Source organism: Danio aesculapii, chromosome 23 (genome assembly GCF_903798145.1).
Source record: "Danio aesculapii chromosome 23, fDanAes4.1, whole genome shotgun sequence".
Taxonomy (NCBI): Eukaryota; Metazoa; Chordata; class Actinopteri; order Cypriniformes; family Danionidae; genus Danio; species Danio aesculapii.
In genome coordinates, this window is record NC_079457.1 from 25,566,697 (window position 1) to 25,582,375 (window position 15,679).

The 15,679-nt window shown below is 36.0% G+C and overlaps 1 protein-coding gene across 2 annotated transcripts; it reads left to right on the forward strand.

Annotated features, from left to right (window-relative positions):
- Nucleotides 1-1,859: 1,859 nt before the first annotated feature.
- Nucleotides 1,860-14,849, forward strand: ca6 (carbonic anhydrase VI). Of its 2 annotated transcripts, XM_056449373.1 has the most exons (10): nt 1,860-2,051; nt 4,801-4,977; nt 5,175-5,323; nt 6,921-7,016; nt 7,844-7,910; nt 8,019-8,176; nt 10,805-10,931; nt 11,036-11,119; nt 13,830-13,853; nt 13,998-14,849. In XM_056449373.1, exons 1-10 carry the CDS (start codon nt 1,964-1,966, stop codon nt 14,639-14,641), a joined length of 1,614 nt encoding a protein of 537 aa, XP_056305348.1. In that variant the 5' UTR covers nt 1,860-1,963; the 3' UTR covers nt 14,642-14,849. The 2 variants fall into 2 exon arrangements, with proteins under 2 accessions (XP_056305348.1, XP_056305349.1); XM_056449374.1 differs by lacking the exon at nt 13,830-13,853.
- The last annotated feature ends 830 nt before the right edge of the window (nt 14,850-15,679 follow it).

The window sequence follows — 15,679 nt, forward strand, 5'->3', positions numbered from 1 at the left end:
AGTAAACAGTCAAGGATCATAAACAGATCAAGGACAGTGCAGGCAGCAAACTATCGAAAAAAAAAAAACAGCCAAAGTTGAAACAAAAGTATGCAAAAACACAGGGAAAACAAATCAGCATTAATGACAAGGACAAATCACAACTTCACACTGAGGTATGGGAGAAACAAGCAATAAATACTGGAGATAATTGGAATCAGCTGTGGGGTGATAAGTCCCAGACATGAGGAGGAAATGATGGGATATGAAGTCAGAATGGTTCCCGATCAAATCAAGGGTGACTGGTGGTCATGAAAGGAAGGACCAGATGTAGTGTTCACAACACTTAAAATTAAAAGTTAAATAAAAATTTCTGTAATTATTTCTTGGCGAATCTCACTAATACTCACTTTTATAATTGTATTAAAAAATTGATTCATTTTTATTTATTTACTTGCTTATTTTTACGTTCTAACACTAAAACTGCTCTCTTTTTGTATATTCGAAAATGGCTTTGACTTACTAATACTAATACTTTTGATTGATTTATTCTCTAGTCTTTCTACTTTTTCTATATAATAATATTGAAAATGCTTTGATATTCCAACACTAACATCTCTCCTTCTGTATTTTATTATTATTATTATTATTATTATTATTATTATGATTATTATTATTATTATTATTATTATCATTATTATTATTATTATTATTGTATAATATGACTAAAGAGTGCCATATTTTCAAAATCAATGTTTTAACTTCAGGTGAGTTAAGAAATCAATATTTGGTGGAATAACCCTGATTATAATTCAAAACATTTTGACAAATTAGCATTTTCTGATGAATAAATGTACTAAATGACAATACTGTATATGCATATGTTGGAAGAAATGTTATCAGACATTCCTAAAAAAAAATTAAATAGTAGCATTTTACTCAAACCTACACCAAACAAATCAAAATAAATCAAGTAAATACAACAAATGAAAAACAAATACACCAAAGTCAAGAGAAACAAGAGATTTTAAATACGTTTCTGAATGCACTGTACAGTGCTCAGCATATACACCCCTCACAAATATATCTTTTAAATTCATATTTTAATAGGAAGCTATACAATATTATATTTGTTCATATACACCATTAATCAGCACTTAATTTAATAGGAAGCTATACAATATTATATTTGTTCATATGCGTCATTAATCAGCACTGAAGCCAAATCTGGAGCTTATCTAACAAAATAACTCATTTAGTATTAGTTATTTTGTTAATAACTAAATTAGTATTTAAAAAAAAAAAATACTAATTTTCAAAAGAGGAAAAATCAAGAATAAAATAAAAAATAAAAATAAAAAATATAAAAATTGAACAATTTAGCTGAAATACTTTTTTGCAATATTTTTCTTGAATTTAATTGTATGATCTTTCAATTTCTAAATATATTTGGTGTCTAAAATATTGTTTTACTAAATATATCTGTTTAATAAATCTGTTTTGTTCAAATGCACCAATATATATTGTCTACATTCACTGAAAAATTGATAAAATATTCATTTTCAAAATGGGGTGTACTCATGCTGAGCACTGTGAATAGGCTACATTTTTGTTTTTACCACATTACATTGACTAAGTCTCCAAATTCATTAAATGTAAATTATGTATAAACCAATAAATAATTGAGTATTTTGAGTAAACCCTTAAGAGATATATTTAATTAAAGGTAACTGAGAACCCCCTCACTCAACCTAACAAAACCAGAAATACCTGTTGTTAATGCATGAGCACTACAACCTCCTCAAACATTTATTTGCCAGCACACCAAAACTTCACTAAAATGACCGTGTTGCTACACGCCTTTGGTATTCTGGGTGTACACTATTGCAATCAATGTTACCCTCAGTACCGCTTTACTCTGCCGTGAACGAGAAAACAGCATGAGAAACAGTTCAGAGCGCAGGCAGCATCACAATCACAGAGCATGGAGCAGCTGACTCTAGTCCTACTATTCGTCACTTCGCTGAATTTTGCGTCGGCTGGAGTAGATGGAGATTATTGGACATATTCAGGTAAGTGTTTTCTTTTTTATTTTCTTTCTTTCTTTCTTAAAAAAAAAAAAAGATATTTACATCTATGGCCGGACTCTGCAGCGCACATGATAATTTGTGAGGTAATGTAGAGTAATGATGGCTATTATGCTTATAACTGTTCACGAAGGTCTATAAACACATATTAAATACTTTACTACTGGTCTTACAGTGGCAGTTGTACAAAGGTTTATTTTTGGTTAAATGTCGAGACTAACTATTCTGCTGGTGGTTAGATATAATTATTTATTAAAATAATTACTTTAAAATAGATTTACTGAGAAAAGGAACCATATTAGCAAAAGAAACAGTTTTACCCGGTCAACAAAGACGCACAGCTCAGTTTTCTATTCATTGTATTAATTTGATGTAAATTAACAGTTTTATTAATTATTAATTCTTTATTAATGTGCTGAGTTGTATAGAGACTTTTTTAAATCGATTAACTATAGGCAGTGTTCCTGCCTTTTGTGATTTGAAGATATAAAATAAAGTGATGCATAATGTGCTTTTTTTTACTTTTCTTTATGATTAGCCATATTTGTAAATTGACCATATGATTATGCTTATCTCCTCACTCGATCGACATTCTTGTCTGTGTTCAAAATCACCCCCATACCCTCACTTATCTATTCCTACATCAGTCGACTAGCATGTTGTGTGCTACAAGGCTGTTGTATTTGAATCTCAGCAGCAAACATAAGAACGTTCCCACCTGGTTCTTGTTGGTTATTTTTAGTCACCAAATAAGAACAACCTGAACATTCTCTGCAATGTGTGTGTGTGTGTGTGTGTGTGTGTGTGTGTGTGTGCGTGCGTGTGTGTGTGTGTGTGGACCCATATTGGCACTTTTATTCAAGTCAACTCAAGTTGAGCTTTATTGTCATTCGGCTACATATGTGGACACAGAGTAGAACAAAATGTCATGTCTCGCAGGACCACAGGTGCTCCATAAATAAACGTTAACATAAATATGAAGACTACAGGACATATAAGCTATTTAAAAAAAAAAAAAACCAATATATTTATATACCATAAATAAACATATTTATTATGCGAATTTTAAAAACCTATATTTACGATGCATATTAGTACATAAAGTGTACACATTAGAACCTAAAACTTACTAATGTCTACCTTTTGATCATAAAAGTGCCAGTATTTAGGTACGAGTGTATATATACCTTTCAATAAGGGTACCACCCTAGTGAGAACTTTTGTACCTTTATTTCTTTGTGTAAGTGAGGGTGGAAACACAAAACAATCTGGCAACCAAACATTATTAGCTGGGTCATTAGTGCTGGCTGATTATTTATTTTCTTTGAAAATTCCTTGCAGTTCCTAGTATGTATAAACCTTATTAAACAATTTAATAATCAATTACTAAAACCTATACTTGCATGGTGGAAAGAAGGTCACTGGTTTTAGTCTCAACTGCGCAAGGTGGTATTCCTGTCTAGAGATTGTATGATCTCCATGTGTCTGTGTGGGTTCCTCTGGTTGCTCCGGTTTCTCCCAAGAATCCAAAGACATGCAGTACAGGAGAACTGGATAAATTGAATTGGCTGTCGTCTCTCTCTCTCTCTCTCTCTCTCTCTCTCTCTCTCTCTCTCTCTCTCTCTCTCTCTCTCTCTGACTCACTCACTCTCTCTCTCTCTCTCTGTGTGTGTGTGTGTGTGTGTGTGTGTGTGTGTGTGTGTGTGTGTGTTTGTGTGAATAAGAGTGTATGTGTGTTTTCTAGCACTGGGGGTTCACAAGTTATTGTAGTCTCAGTGCTGAGTTGTGGCTGAAAGGGCATCCGCCACATAAACAACATATGCCTAAGTAATAAACATTACTTAGTAATTGGCGGTTGATTCCACTGTGGCGACTAAGGGAGCTGAGGGAAAGTGAGTGACTGTTTGAAAAATGGAAGAACGGATGTTTCAGCTCTAGCCCCATCTTCTGGCATGACATGGAATTCATTGTATTGTTATTATTTTCTTTTGGCCAGTCTAACATACCAAAATGTAAACCCTTGCAGACCTCCTTTAATCCAAAACAATTATAATGCTGCTTTGACTGTCACTACTACGGTTTTAAGAACGTAGGAGGCTATTAAGACAGTGTTTGAGTCTTTTCGCATTTAAAACCCGGTAAACATTTGCACAATTACTAGCTTGTAACCTAACTTTTATCATTATTATGGGAAAATCTAAAATCTTATTTAGTGGTGCAGGTGAAACTCTGAACCCAGAAAAATAATTTGTTATGGGTTCCCTAGAGCAGAGTTTCCCAACCCTGTTCCTGAAGGCACGCCAACAGTACACATTTTCATTCTCTCTCTAATCAAACACACCTGAAACAACTCATCAGAACATTAGAAGAGACTCCAAAACCTGAAGTTAATGGGTCAGATGAGGGAGACATCCAAAACATGAACTGTTGGTGTGCCTCCAGGAACAGGGTTGGGAAACACTGCCCTAGAGATTTTCAAATATGTTAAAGTATCAAGTTATAATTACCACAGAGCTTATTTGCACTCATCAATTGAAAATCCCCACCATAAAACCCCCGTAAGAAAATCTTGACCTTGAAGGTTCCAGGTTCTGTCATTATTTCCCCACCACTCTATTTGAATACCTATTCTCGAACCCACTGCCCAACATTAGCTATCATTAGTGTTTTATTGTGTACATGAGGAATTTGTCGTACTCTGCCTAAATGCCTCACTTGTCTTTTTTTATAACAGGAGAGCTGGATCAGAAGCACTGGGCAGAAAAATATCATGACTGCGGTGGCCAACAACAGTCTCCCATTGACATACAGCGGCGAAAGGTGCGATATAATCCACGAATGCAACAGCTTGAGCTGACAGGTTATGAAGACATCCGTGGTTCCTTTCTCATGAAGAACAATGGCCATTCTGGTATGAACTGTTTCATCTGAAATGGAGATTGTTTTATATGTATTGGCATGCACCACATGCAGTATATTTTTTTGTCACCATCTTGTGTCAAAAAGTCCAAAAACATTTTTTCTAAGTTTTATTTTCTTTTTGTTTTACTTTGCATATTAAATTAGATTTCTGTGGATTTAGCCCGAAATTGTGTTTGTGTTTGACAGTGGAAATTCAGCTGCCAAGCACCATGAAGATTACCAAGGGGTTTCCACACCAATACACCGCCATCCAAATGCATCTGCACTGGGGAGGCTGGGACTTGGAGGCCAGTGGATCAGAGCACACAATGGACGGCATTCGCTACATGGCAGAAGTATTTACATAATTCAATTTAGTTCAGTGCATGGAGGCATAAAAGAACATTTAGACATGTCCTAGTTGTAAAAGGCATTGTTGTTTTCTTCAGTGACTGTAGGGGCTTATCTTTTCAAGTGCTGCTGGACATATGCCTGAAATCTTAACGGGTCAGATTCTATTTTAGACATGTGCTCTCTTAAAACTAAATTGGTGCCAGGAAGAACCAAAAAGGCCCTTTCAGGGTGATGCCATAGAATAACCCTTTTTAGTTCATCAAAAAAACAGTTTTCATAGTTTGAAGAACATTTGGATGATTCAAATACGCCTTTTCACACTGTAAAGAACCTTCGTGGAATGAAAAGTAAAAAAAAAAGGTGCCATGAAGAACCTTTAACATGAGTTCAACAAAAGGTTTTTTAAAAAAGTGGGAAAAGGACGATCTGGATATTGAGATTTATAAAGACAAATGGAAGGACATTCTCAGTTTAATTCACTCTTCATCTATTTGTATCAGACACACCATAGGACCCATTTCACTAATGTCAAACTTTCTCAAATATTTCCGGACAGAAGCGATGCCTGTAACAGATGTAAGCAGTCACCGGCTGATTACCTTCACATGTTTTGGTCCTGTTCAAAATTAACAAACGATTGGTTTAATATTTTTAAAATTCTTTCTCAAGCCCTTCAGGCTTCTTTCTCAAGCCCTTAATACATTCATCCCTCCCCTCTGACTGCCCTTTTTGGTAATGTTCGAACTCCAAATACACAAACATCAACACGCTGCATCTTTGCAGTGCCTTTACCACTTTGCTCGCCAAATTCTCCTCAATTGGAAAATGTGTCTCCTCCATCATCAGAACACTGAATTAGAGAGGTTCTACATTGCATCTATCTTGAGAAACAGAGACATTGTTTTAAAAGATCACTGAACTTCTTTAACAAAACATGTATTCCCCATACCGTTTGTTACTGAGAATCTTAACATTTCAGGATTCACTTTACATTTTCTTCTTCTATATTTACAAATATATTTATTATATCTTTTTATTTATTTATTTATTACTTGATTGATTATTTAAATATTTTTTCAATTGGTTAATTATTTATTTATCTGTGTCTGATTCATATTTGCATACTTATTGAAGGCCTCAGGGAATAGGGTGGGGTGGGAGATGGAATGGATAGTGCTTAGAAGGGAGTAGAAAGGTTTTATTTTATTAGTTCTACAGTTTTCCTGTTTTTGTTGTTGTTATATATATGATGTCATCTCTTTGCTGATAGGACTTCTATTTTTCATATTAATTTATAAGATTGTACATTATCTGGAAAAAACGCAATAGAAATAGTGAAAAAAAAGTGGGAAAAGGTTTTTTTCACTTTAAAGTGATACATAATGATACATTTCCATTGATGGAGGTTCATCAAGGAAACATTTATTTATTTTTTTATCAAAGAACCTTTATTTTTAAGTTTAAGTATATGAGTTGTATTTAAGTTCCTCAAGAAGTTTGCAAAACTTTAATTTAGCAATACAGCAGAGCTCTAACCTCACATTACTCAATTTGTATAGCGATTTCTAACACCTTCCTCTTTGGCTTCTTGTCTCACAGCTTCATGTTGTCCACTACAACTCTGAAAAGTACCCCAGCTTTGAAGAGGCCAAAAATAAACCAGATGGTCTTGCGGTTTTAGCCTTCTTTTTTGAGGTATGATTAGCTGTAACCATCTTTTATGAACCAAGTACAATCATTTTGTGAATGTTTTTTGGTGCATTGCTGCCATCTAATGGTAATGAGAGAAAGCAAATAATTCTTGAATTAAAGCAAATGTTTTAAAAACGCAGATGATTTTCTGCTTGAACCCTCTTGATTCTGAAATCTGGACTTTACTAGAACTTCTATGTTAAGCTGCTTTCATACAATTCACATTGTAGAAGTGCTATATCTATAAACATGAACTTAATTTGAATTTTAAGAGCTGTGCTGTGCACCAAATGCCCATGCACTGCCTGAAGCTCATAGCACGAGTAAAATTAGACTTATCTGCTTTTTCTGAGCTAAATGGATTTATTGATTGATCAGCCGCTCTGTGGTGGCCCAATGCCTTACATTATGTTCCACAAGAGCATGTGCAGGTCAAAAGCTCCCATTGCCTTTATGGCTGAGGTCACTAATTTCGTTTCACACCCATAGGCGGTCTAATGCAATATTTAGTACAGTTGCAAATCTCTTTTCCTGCAATTGCTCAAGTAATAGCTAGTGTGTTGATGAAAACACTGCGAAATTTATTATGAAAATGTTCACACTTGAAGAGCTCGATGAACTTCCCATAGAACTATTGCAACACCGCTTAAGTAATCAATGCATTATTTGTTTATATTGTTGCATATTATATTATATTGTATTATATTGTATTATGTTATATTATATTATATTATATTATATTATATTATATTATATTATATTATATTATATTATATTATATTATATTATATTATATTATATTTGACATATATATGTATTTTTTGTGCTAGGATGGACATTTTGAGAACACATACTACAGTGATTTTATTTCAAACCTGGAAAACATCAAATACGTAGGTAATTCTAAACATTTTGCATGACTATCTACAGTAAGGAGTATTTGATTCCAGGCGACTCACGGTGGTCTCATCATCACACCTCTTTTCTGGGTTTTTCCCATGGCAGGTCAGTCCATGAGCATCTCCAACCTGAATGTTCTCTCTATGCTGTCAGAGAACCTCAGTCACTTCTACAGATATAAAGGCTCTCTGACTACACCGCCCTGTTTTGAGAGTGTCATGTGGACAGTGTTCGATACACCTATCACCCTCTCGCACAACCAGGTATATAATCTGGGGTTATAATTTGCCTATTTTGTACTGTTCTCTGAAGTCAACATTACAATATTATCAAGGTTTGAACATCAAAAAATAATCATAATGTAGTAGGTATAGGCTATTTTCCTGTCATTTTTGACACCCACATGCATGGAAGATTATAGACTCTAAGGTAAATGCCTACTGTTCTGATTGGCTAATAGTTTTGCATATTTGATATTTTTTTGATAGTTGGAAAGGACAGCTGTGCCCATCGATGCAAACTTGTAAACAAATCTGAGGTAAAATGAAGTGAACAAAGGACCAAGTTGATACTGGCTCTGTTTAACTTTACTACATTAAAGATCATCCACGATTTTCTAATGTTGGGATCAGATGAATGGCACTGCAAAGCAAAGTCTCTTTAAGGCAAGTCATTTCAATTGGCGGCCATCTTTGAAACATCTCTCTGGTAGTATGCTCGGGCATTCTATCTGAATGGGGAAACATCAAATTCTCCATCAGCCAAGCTTATGGTTACATTACATATTTGGAATCACCAATAAAACTAAACAACAACCGTCTCATAAGTTTCGTTTCTAAATGTTCGAATCAAATAAAATCAGTATTTTTTCAGGTTTCCCGAGCTAATGCGTATGCATTTTTCTGGCATCTATGCCGAAAAAGAACGAGATCACGACACCAACCTCACTTATGGCCGTTCTACACTTTATCATCCTCCAAATAATGATCGTCTGATCGCGCTACTCCTCTGAAGTAATCCACAACTTGGTCTTGATGGTGAAACACCTCCAGAAATGACAAAGACTCTTTGTTTACAAGTTTGTGGGCTTTTGAATAGATGTCATGTGATGTGCGTTTGACAGGATGGACTGTACCTCACGTTTGTTTCATACAGATTAAAAAACCAGAAAACTTTTGTTTTCAAGAGCACTTGGTTTATTTTAAAATACAGATTTCAAGCTTTGTGTGGGGTCGGGATTCGATGGGATTCCAGTTAGTTTGTTGACCACATAAACTCCCTCATGAAGGCCCACATCTGGTCTGAGCTTCTCCCCCAGAGAATCATCACGATCGATGATTGGCTCCTGTACTAGTAGGCGGGGCTTTGACATGTCTTGCGTATTTTATAGTCTTTTGCTGAAAGGTTTTGCATGTCCGCTGGTTCCTGCCTCTGAATGAGCGAGTTTGAGTTCAGAAAAAACAAACCACCTATATAGAAACTCGACACAAAGGAACATAAAAACCTACTGCAAGCTAGCGTTTCGGAAGTGTTATTGCAATGACGCAAACAGCATGCAGAAGTATAAATGCAAGACTACACACAAGGCAGGCGCTGTGGGTCTCGCTGATCACTCGACGCAGAAGTATAAATCAGCCTTAAAGCCTCTGAGAAGGCTTTCATTCATGTACTGCGCATGTGCACAGATGTAAGATGCTTTTATCAGCATTATATTCACTTGCTGTTTATTTACCGCCTTTCTCTTTGAAACATTGTGGCAAAAGGTCACTACTGTCATCTGCTTTCGACACTGAATCAATAGTTCTCAGTAAACATTTCATGTCTTTTGAAGAAAGGCAATATAGAGCATGTACAAACTGATATTTGTCTTTAATTAAGCTGTCAAGACGGACAGCATTCAAAACACCTGCTTTACAATGTCGTCCACCATATTAGCGAAACTCATCACATGACTGTGTCACATGACTAAAATGCATCATCATGCTTGAAAGCCTCCATTTTCCCAGTCCACCCTTTGGACTGTTTTCAAAAATATATGTTTGTGTTACTTAAAACTACAATCTCAATTGTGGATGGAAGGCCGAATCATAGAGAAAAATATGTGTTTTTGAATGAAATGTAGTATTGTGGACATGGCCTTAACTATTGGGGTTTGAATTGGTGGGTGGAGCTAAAAGGCAGTGATGAATAAGTGGGTGTTGATCTACTGTGGAGGCGGAGTTTAGTCAGTGTTAAGCTGCGGTCACACTGGGCTTTGTGTGTGCGAAATTCTATCGTATGGTGCTGCGAAAAGGGGCGGGATTAAACAAGATGATTAGACATTTAAAAAAGCTAGAGATTGCTCCATGTTTTAAATTTCTGTCCAGAGAGGTCATGCTTTGATCCTCGATTGGTCTCACGCAGTCAAGTGATGCGATTTCGCAGGTCAGAGTTCACCAAGCTTGAACTTTGCACCGCAGCGAACTGCGAAACTTAACGCATGACCCTGCATTCCGGTCTGACGCATTCGCGTGCGTATGAATGGAAGTCTATGGCAGGAGAAGCCCAGTGTGACCGCAGCTTTATGTAGAGAAGACTTTATGTAATGTAGCTACTGCAGTGTGAATTAATGGGTGGGGTTGAACTGGCAGTAACGCATAAGTGGGTGTTTATCTTCTTCTGTGGAGGCGGAGTTTAGCCCCAATCATTCCACAACCAGAAACCATTTTGGCTTCAAAACAGTTTTTACACCAACAATAAAGTTTTGAGTTCACTTTTGTTTTGAATCTCATAGGCTGTTCTTAATAAGACAATGACCTTTTATATGTTGAATTTAGATTTTTCAGTTCATGACCCCTTTCAATCTTTTTTGTTGTTGTTGTTCCCTTAACTTTTAATGTGGTTGCCTTCAGATCAGGAAATTGGAGAGCACATTAATGGACCATGACAATGAGACCCTACTGAACGACTACCGCATGGCCCAAGCTCTGAATGAAAGAGTGGTGGAGTCTACTTTCCTCCCACGTCTCAGCAAAGGAGGTTAGGGCAGAGATTCATCTTTTCTAGCAGCTACCAAAAAAAAAAAGCGCTCTTTGTTAGTCCTGCAGTGCCTGAGCATGTTCCCATTCTCTGGTTTCTTGCAGGAATGTGCCGTCAAGAGGAGATTGAAGCTAAGCTTAAAAGGATCGAGAGCCTTATTTTGTCACTGGACAAAAAAGCGGTTCAAGGTATAACTTTTCATGAAAATGTCAAGATTAAAGAGTTCTTAAAGGGATAGAGCACTTTAAAATAAGAATTCAGAATCTCTTTTGTAACACGAATAACTGATTTCTTCTGTGAAAGAAGAAGAGTTATTTGCCATAAAACAAGCCGTTCCTTTCCATACAAGGAAAAATGAATGGTGACCAAAGCTGTCAAGCTAGATTTTCCGTAAATAGAAACTCCTTTCAGACATACAGTAGGGTAATTTTTATATTTATTATATTATATTATAGTATTTACTGATATTTTGACCGTTTTTTTTATATTTTCAGTTTTTTAAAATTATTTCTAAAGTGTATATACAACTGTAAATACTATTATTTATCAATATTACAAAACCTACAAATATTATAAATGCTTTTATCATATTAAAAATGTTTTATTACAGTTTTTTTATAATCTGCATAAAAAAAATGTAATAAAACATTTAATTTTTAATAAAAACTGTATATATTTTTATACATACTACTATTTATTTATATTTAGATTTGTTATATAGATTCTTTTATGTGATGGGACGCTGACAATGGAATTCGAATCCAAATGCAGGTTTATTAACAAAGAGAATTATCAGGTAAGCAACAGTTAACACAGCGGCAAACAGATGCAGGCGAATTCAGAGTTGTGGTCATACAACAGGTGAATGGTCAAAAGGCAGGCAGCAGACAACGTAAATAAACAAAACAACAAAGCAAGGTTCTCGGAAGGCAAGGCAAGGCAATGCAAAGAAAAGGCAAGGCAAGGAAACCTGGGTGTTAATGTCATAAAACAGATAACAAGGATCAGCAAAAATGTGTGTGTGTGCGCAGTATTTTAAGTCCATGTAATCAGTCCATAACAACCCTCCGGCTGTATGTGCGTGTAATCAAAGTTAAACAGGAACCGGTGTGTACGAAGTGCATGATGGGATTTTTTGTTCTATAGCGATCTGCAAGGATTGTGATAAGGATAGCGATCGCTGGTGATCGTGATAGTTTCAGTTGTCACATAATATTTACATTTGTAACACTTTACAAATGCTACTATTTATTTGTATTTCACTTTCAGTTTTTCAAATAATTAAAAAAAATTGTAATAAGGTTACAATAAGAATCCACAATGTTCCACAAATCACTTATTAATCTTATTTAACTTATAATTTTAACATTATCAAATAAATCTTTTGAATTCAATAATGTATCAGTAGATAATATTTAACAAACCTTAGCTAATATGAACTAACAATGAACAGCATGTATAACTATACGGATAACTATATTTAATGAACAAGGAATGTTTAAGTATAAACAAAAACATTACAAATTTTTAAATAAATAAAAATATATTTGGTAAATAATATAAAAATATATGGTACAAATAGATTGCTCATTGAATGGTGTTGACTAATGAATCTTACTGTATAGTGTTAACAGTAAATTACTTCCATTTGCATTTAGCATTTTTATTATGTATTCAGTTTTTTAGCTTGATTCTTATTTATCTCATTTTAATATTTAATACTCAGTTTGTTGTAAAGGCAACAGTTTTCATCTTCATTCATGTTTTCATGTCATATTTATTTCGGGCACAGTCATGGTCTAATGGTCAGAGAGTCAAGCCAAAAGTTGCAGGTTTGAGTCTCAGGCCCATCAGGAATTGAATAACTCATTCTGAAAACGCACCCCTATACGCATTTCAGGAGAGTGCCAAATACAACACAGGAGCTACGTTTTTTTGCAGTTTTTGTTTTTGCAAATCTACCAGAGGTCGCTGTGTATGCTTTTTCAGATCTCAGATTTCTCTCACCAGTGCCACTCGCGCCTGCTGTTCTCACATAAATCCACCAGAGGCCGCTGTTGACTGACTGACCAAACAACTGATCCACCCACTCTCCCCTTCCATAAACCTAACCAATAGTAATTTAAAAAGCACCGATTGACCCGCCCACACCCTTACCTAAACCAAAATGCAGTGTTTTGAAAAGCAATCCAGAAAAAGAAAAGCCTCGCCTGATTTTTACCACGTTTTCAGATTTTACCACATTCTCACCCTGTTTTTATTTTTTTTTAAATAAATTTTTTGGCTTTTGTTATCACTTACCTGCTTTCTGGAACTGTTTTTCACCAGACTCAAACCCCATTGTTGTGGTTAACTCCTCTCTGCATCTTAAGTCCGTCGACGTATGTGTCTAGCTATACAGACAAACTGGTAACAGCAGAAAAGCCATCCATACTGAGGTAAACGCTCAGCTGGTAAGCGCGAAAAGGAACGACATTATACCGCCCCGTAGCATTCGTTTTGAAGATGAAATGCAGCCATTTGTACTTCTGGCAACATAATTCGCTATCTCCAGAAACGTATATAGGGCTACGTTTTCTGAATGAAACTATGTTGGAATTGTAGGGGAAATGAAAGACCAGCGCTCTCTTCCACCTTCAATACCACAATACCCCAGCTGCACCCCAGGTCATGAGTATGATCATGTGAACTACTATTAAGAACCTTTCATGATATTTCATTTCGAAGCTTAACAGCTGTTAATCACCATCCACTTTCTCTGTCTGAATGGTGTGAGATATTCATATTTGGGTGAACTGTCCCTTTAATTTCAATGCATGCCATTCTCAATATACATAATTCATCTGTCCCTGAATAAGAGTATTTTGACATTGATATATTTGGTATATCCTTTTCAAGCATCAAGGCCTTCAAGTACAGGTGGTGAGTAATTTGTGGAGTGGCTGCAACTACAGACTAATACAGTAGACATTTAAATATACCACAACACCACTGAGATTCATTTTTATTGACTTCTTGTTATTTGACTGACTAATGAATGTTCTAACATGATCTTTCCTTCTCAAGGCAAGCAACCTATATCCCCCCTGGTCCTCTACTTCCCACAGAAGAACGTAGAAAGCTTCGCCTTGGTGAACTTATCGCATCCCATGGAGCTCAAGTCCTTCACAGCCTGCATGAATGTCCAAATACCCCCAATTCGAGACCTGACTGTGCTTTCATACTCCACGTCCCATGATAATGAGCTCATGATCTCTTTAGGCTCTGAAGTGGGTCTCTGGATCGGAGACCAGTTCATAAATCTGAAGTTCGAACTTCAATCAAATGACTGGACGAACTACTGCTTTACCTGGGCGTCCCACAATGGAGGGGCTGAGCTGTGGGTGAACGGGGTGGTCGGAGAGGAGCGCTACATTCAGACAGGGTACACCATTCCTGCTGGAGGAAGACTCATTTTGGGGAAGGACCAGGACGGGTTTTTGGGGATTTCAGTTAACGATGCTTTTGTTGGTCATATGAGTGATGTAAACGTTTGGGATTATGTGTTAACCGAGGGAGAGATTGTTGAGCAGATGTCGTGTGACAATGGGAAAGTGAAGGGGAACGTCCTGAGCTGGGGAGTCACTCAGCTCAGTCTGTATGGAGGAGTTCAGCTGCAGGGCGAACAGGTTTGCTATCGAGATAATAATAATAGAGAAACAGAGAAATAGAAAGAACAACAGGCTTTTAAACGAATGTTAATATCATAATTAGCTATATTGCTAACTTGTACTGTATGCTCTCCCAGGGGAATAACTGCAATTGTACACATAATGATAATATGATATTCTATCTATCTGTGTTTTACTAGTGTATTTTAGCCAGCTGAATAATGGAAATCATATCTAAAAAATGTAATAAATGATATTTGCATTCTTATTTTTGTGTTTTATTGAAACTGAATATTTTCTTCACAACAAAGAGACCATGATCAATTATTTTGTCTGAATATGGTTGAAATAAGATGAAATCTTTTATTTAAGATTTTAGAATAATTTTACACATTCATTTACTTTTCGGCTTAGTCTCTTTATTAACTCAGGGTCGCCACAGCAGAATGAACCGCCAACTTATCCAGCAAATGTTTTACGCAGCGGACGCCTTTCCAGCTGCAACCCATCACTGCGAAACATCTATGCACGCTCATTCACACACATATACTATGGGGAATACAGCTTACGCAATTCACCTGTACCACATGTCTTTGGACTTGTGGGGGAAACTGGAGCACCCTGAAGAAACCCACACGAACGCAAGGAAAACATGCCAACTGACCCAGCCGAGACTTGAACCAGCAACCTTCTTGCTGTGAGGCAATCATGCTACCCACTGCACTACCGTGACACCCATTTTACACACAGAACCATGTTTATAAATTATGAAACAATATTTCTGATACCACAAAGAGAAATATGAGAGAAATAATATACACTCTATCGATGTGTTTTGTAATATCGTCACCTTAGAATTATAAGGTTCTATCTGACATGTTTGTCAAAATTGAGTTATTTACATATTCTTATTAAATGACAACTTATTTACATGATGTGATGTTTTTTTATAAGAGTTTACATTGTAAGACTTTTATTTAAAAGGTTTCATCTATACAGTCGAATTCTAGCTCTATACGATTCTTTCTGTGAGCCAATCAGCATTTCAAATGCACGCATGTGGACCAATCAGGATCAGCTTTCTTTGTTATTCCATCG

Excerpts from the sequence above, each read along its gene's own strand:
- ca6 (XM_056449373.1), top strand. The coding sequence starts at position 1,964 with ATGGAGCAGCTGACTCTAGTCCTACTATTCGTCACTTCGCTGAATTTT. Across the intron at positions 2,052-4,800 it reads AGATTATTGGACATATTCAG|GAGAGCTGGATCAGAAGCAC; the intron begins GTAAGTGTTTTC and ends TTTTTATAACAG. Across the intron at positions 5,324-6,920 it reads GCATTCGCTACATGGCAGAA|CTTCATGTTGTCCACTACAA; the intron begins GTATTTACATAA and ends CTTGTCTCACAG.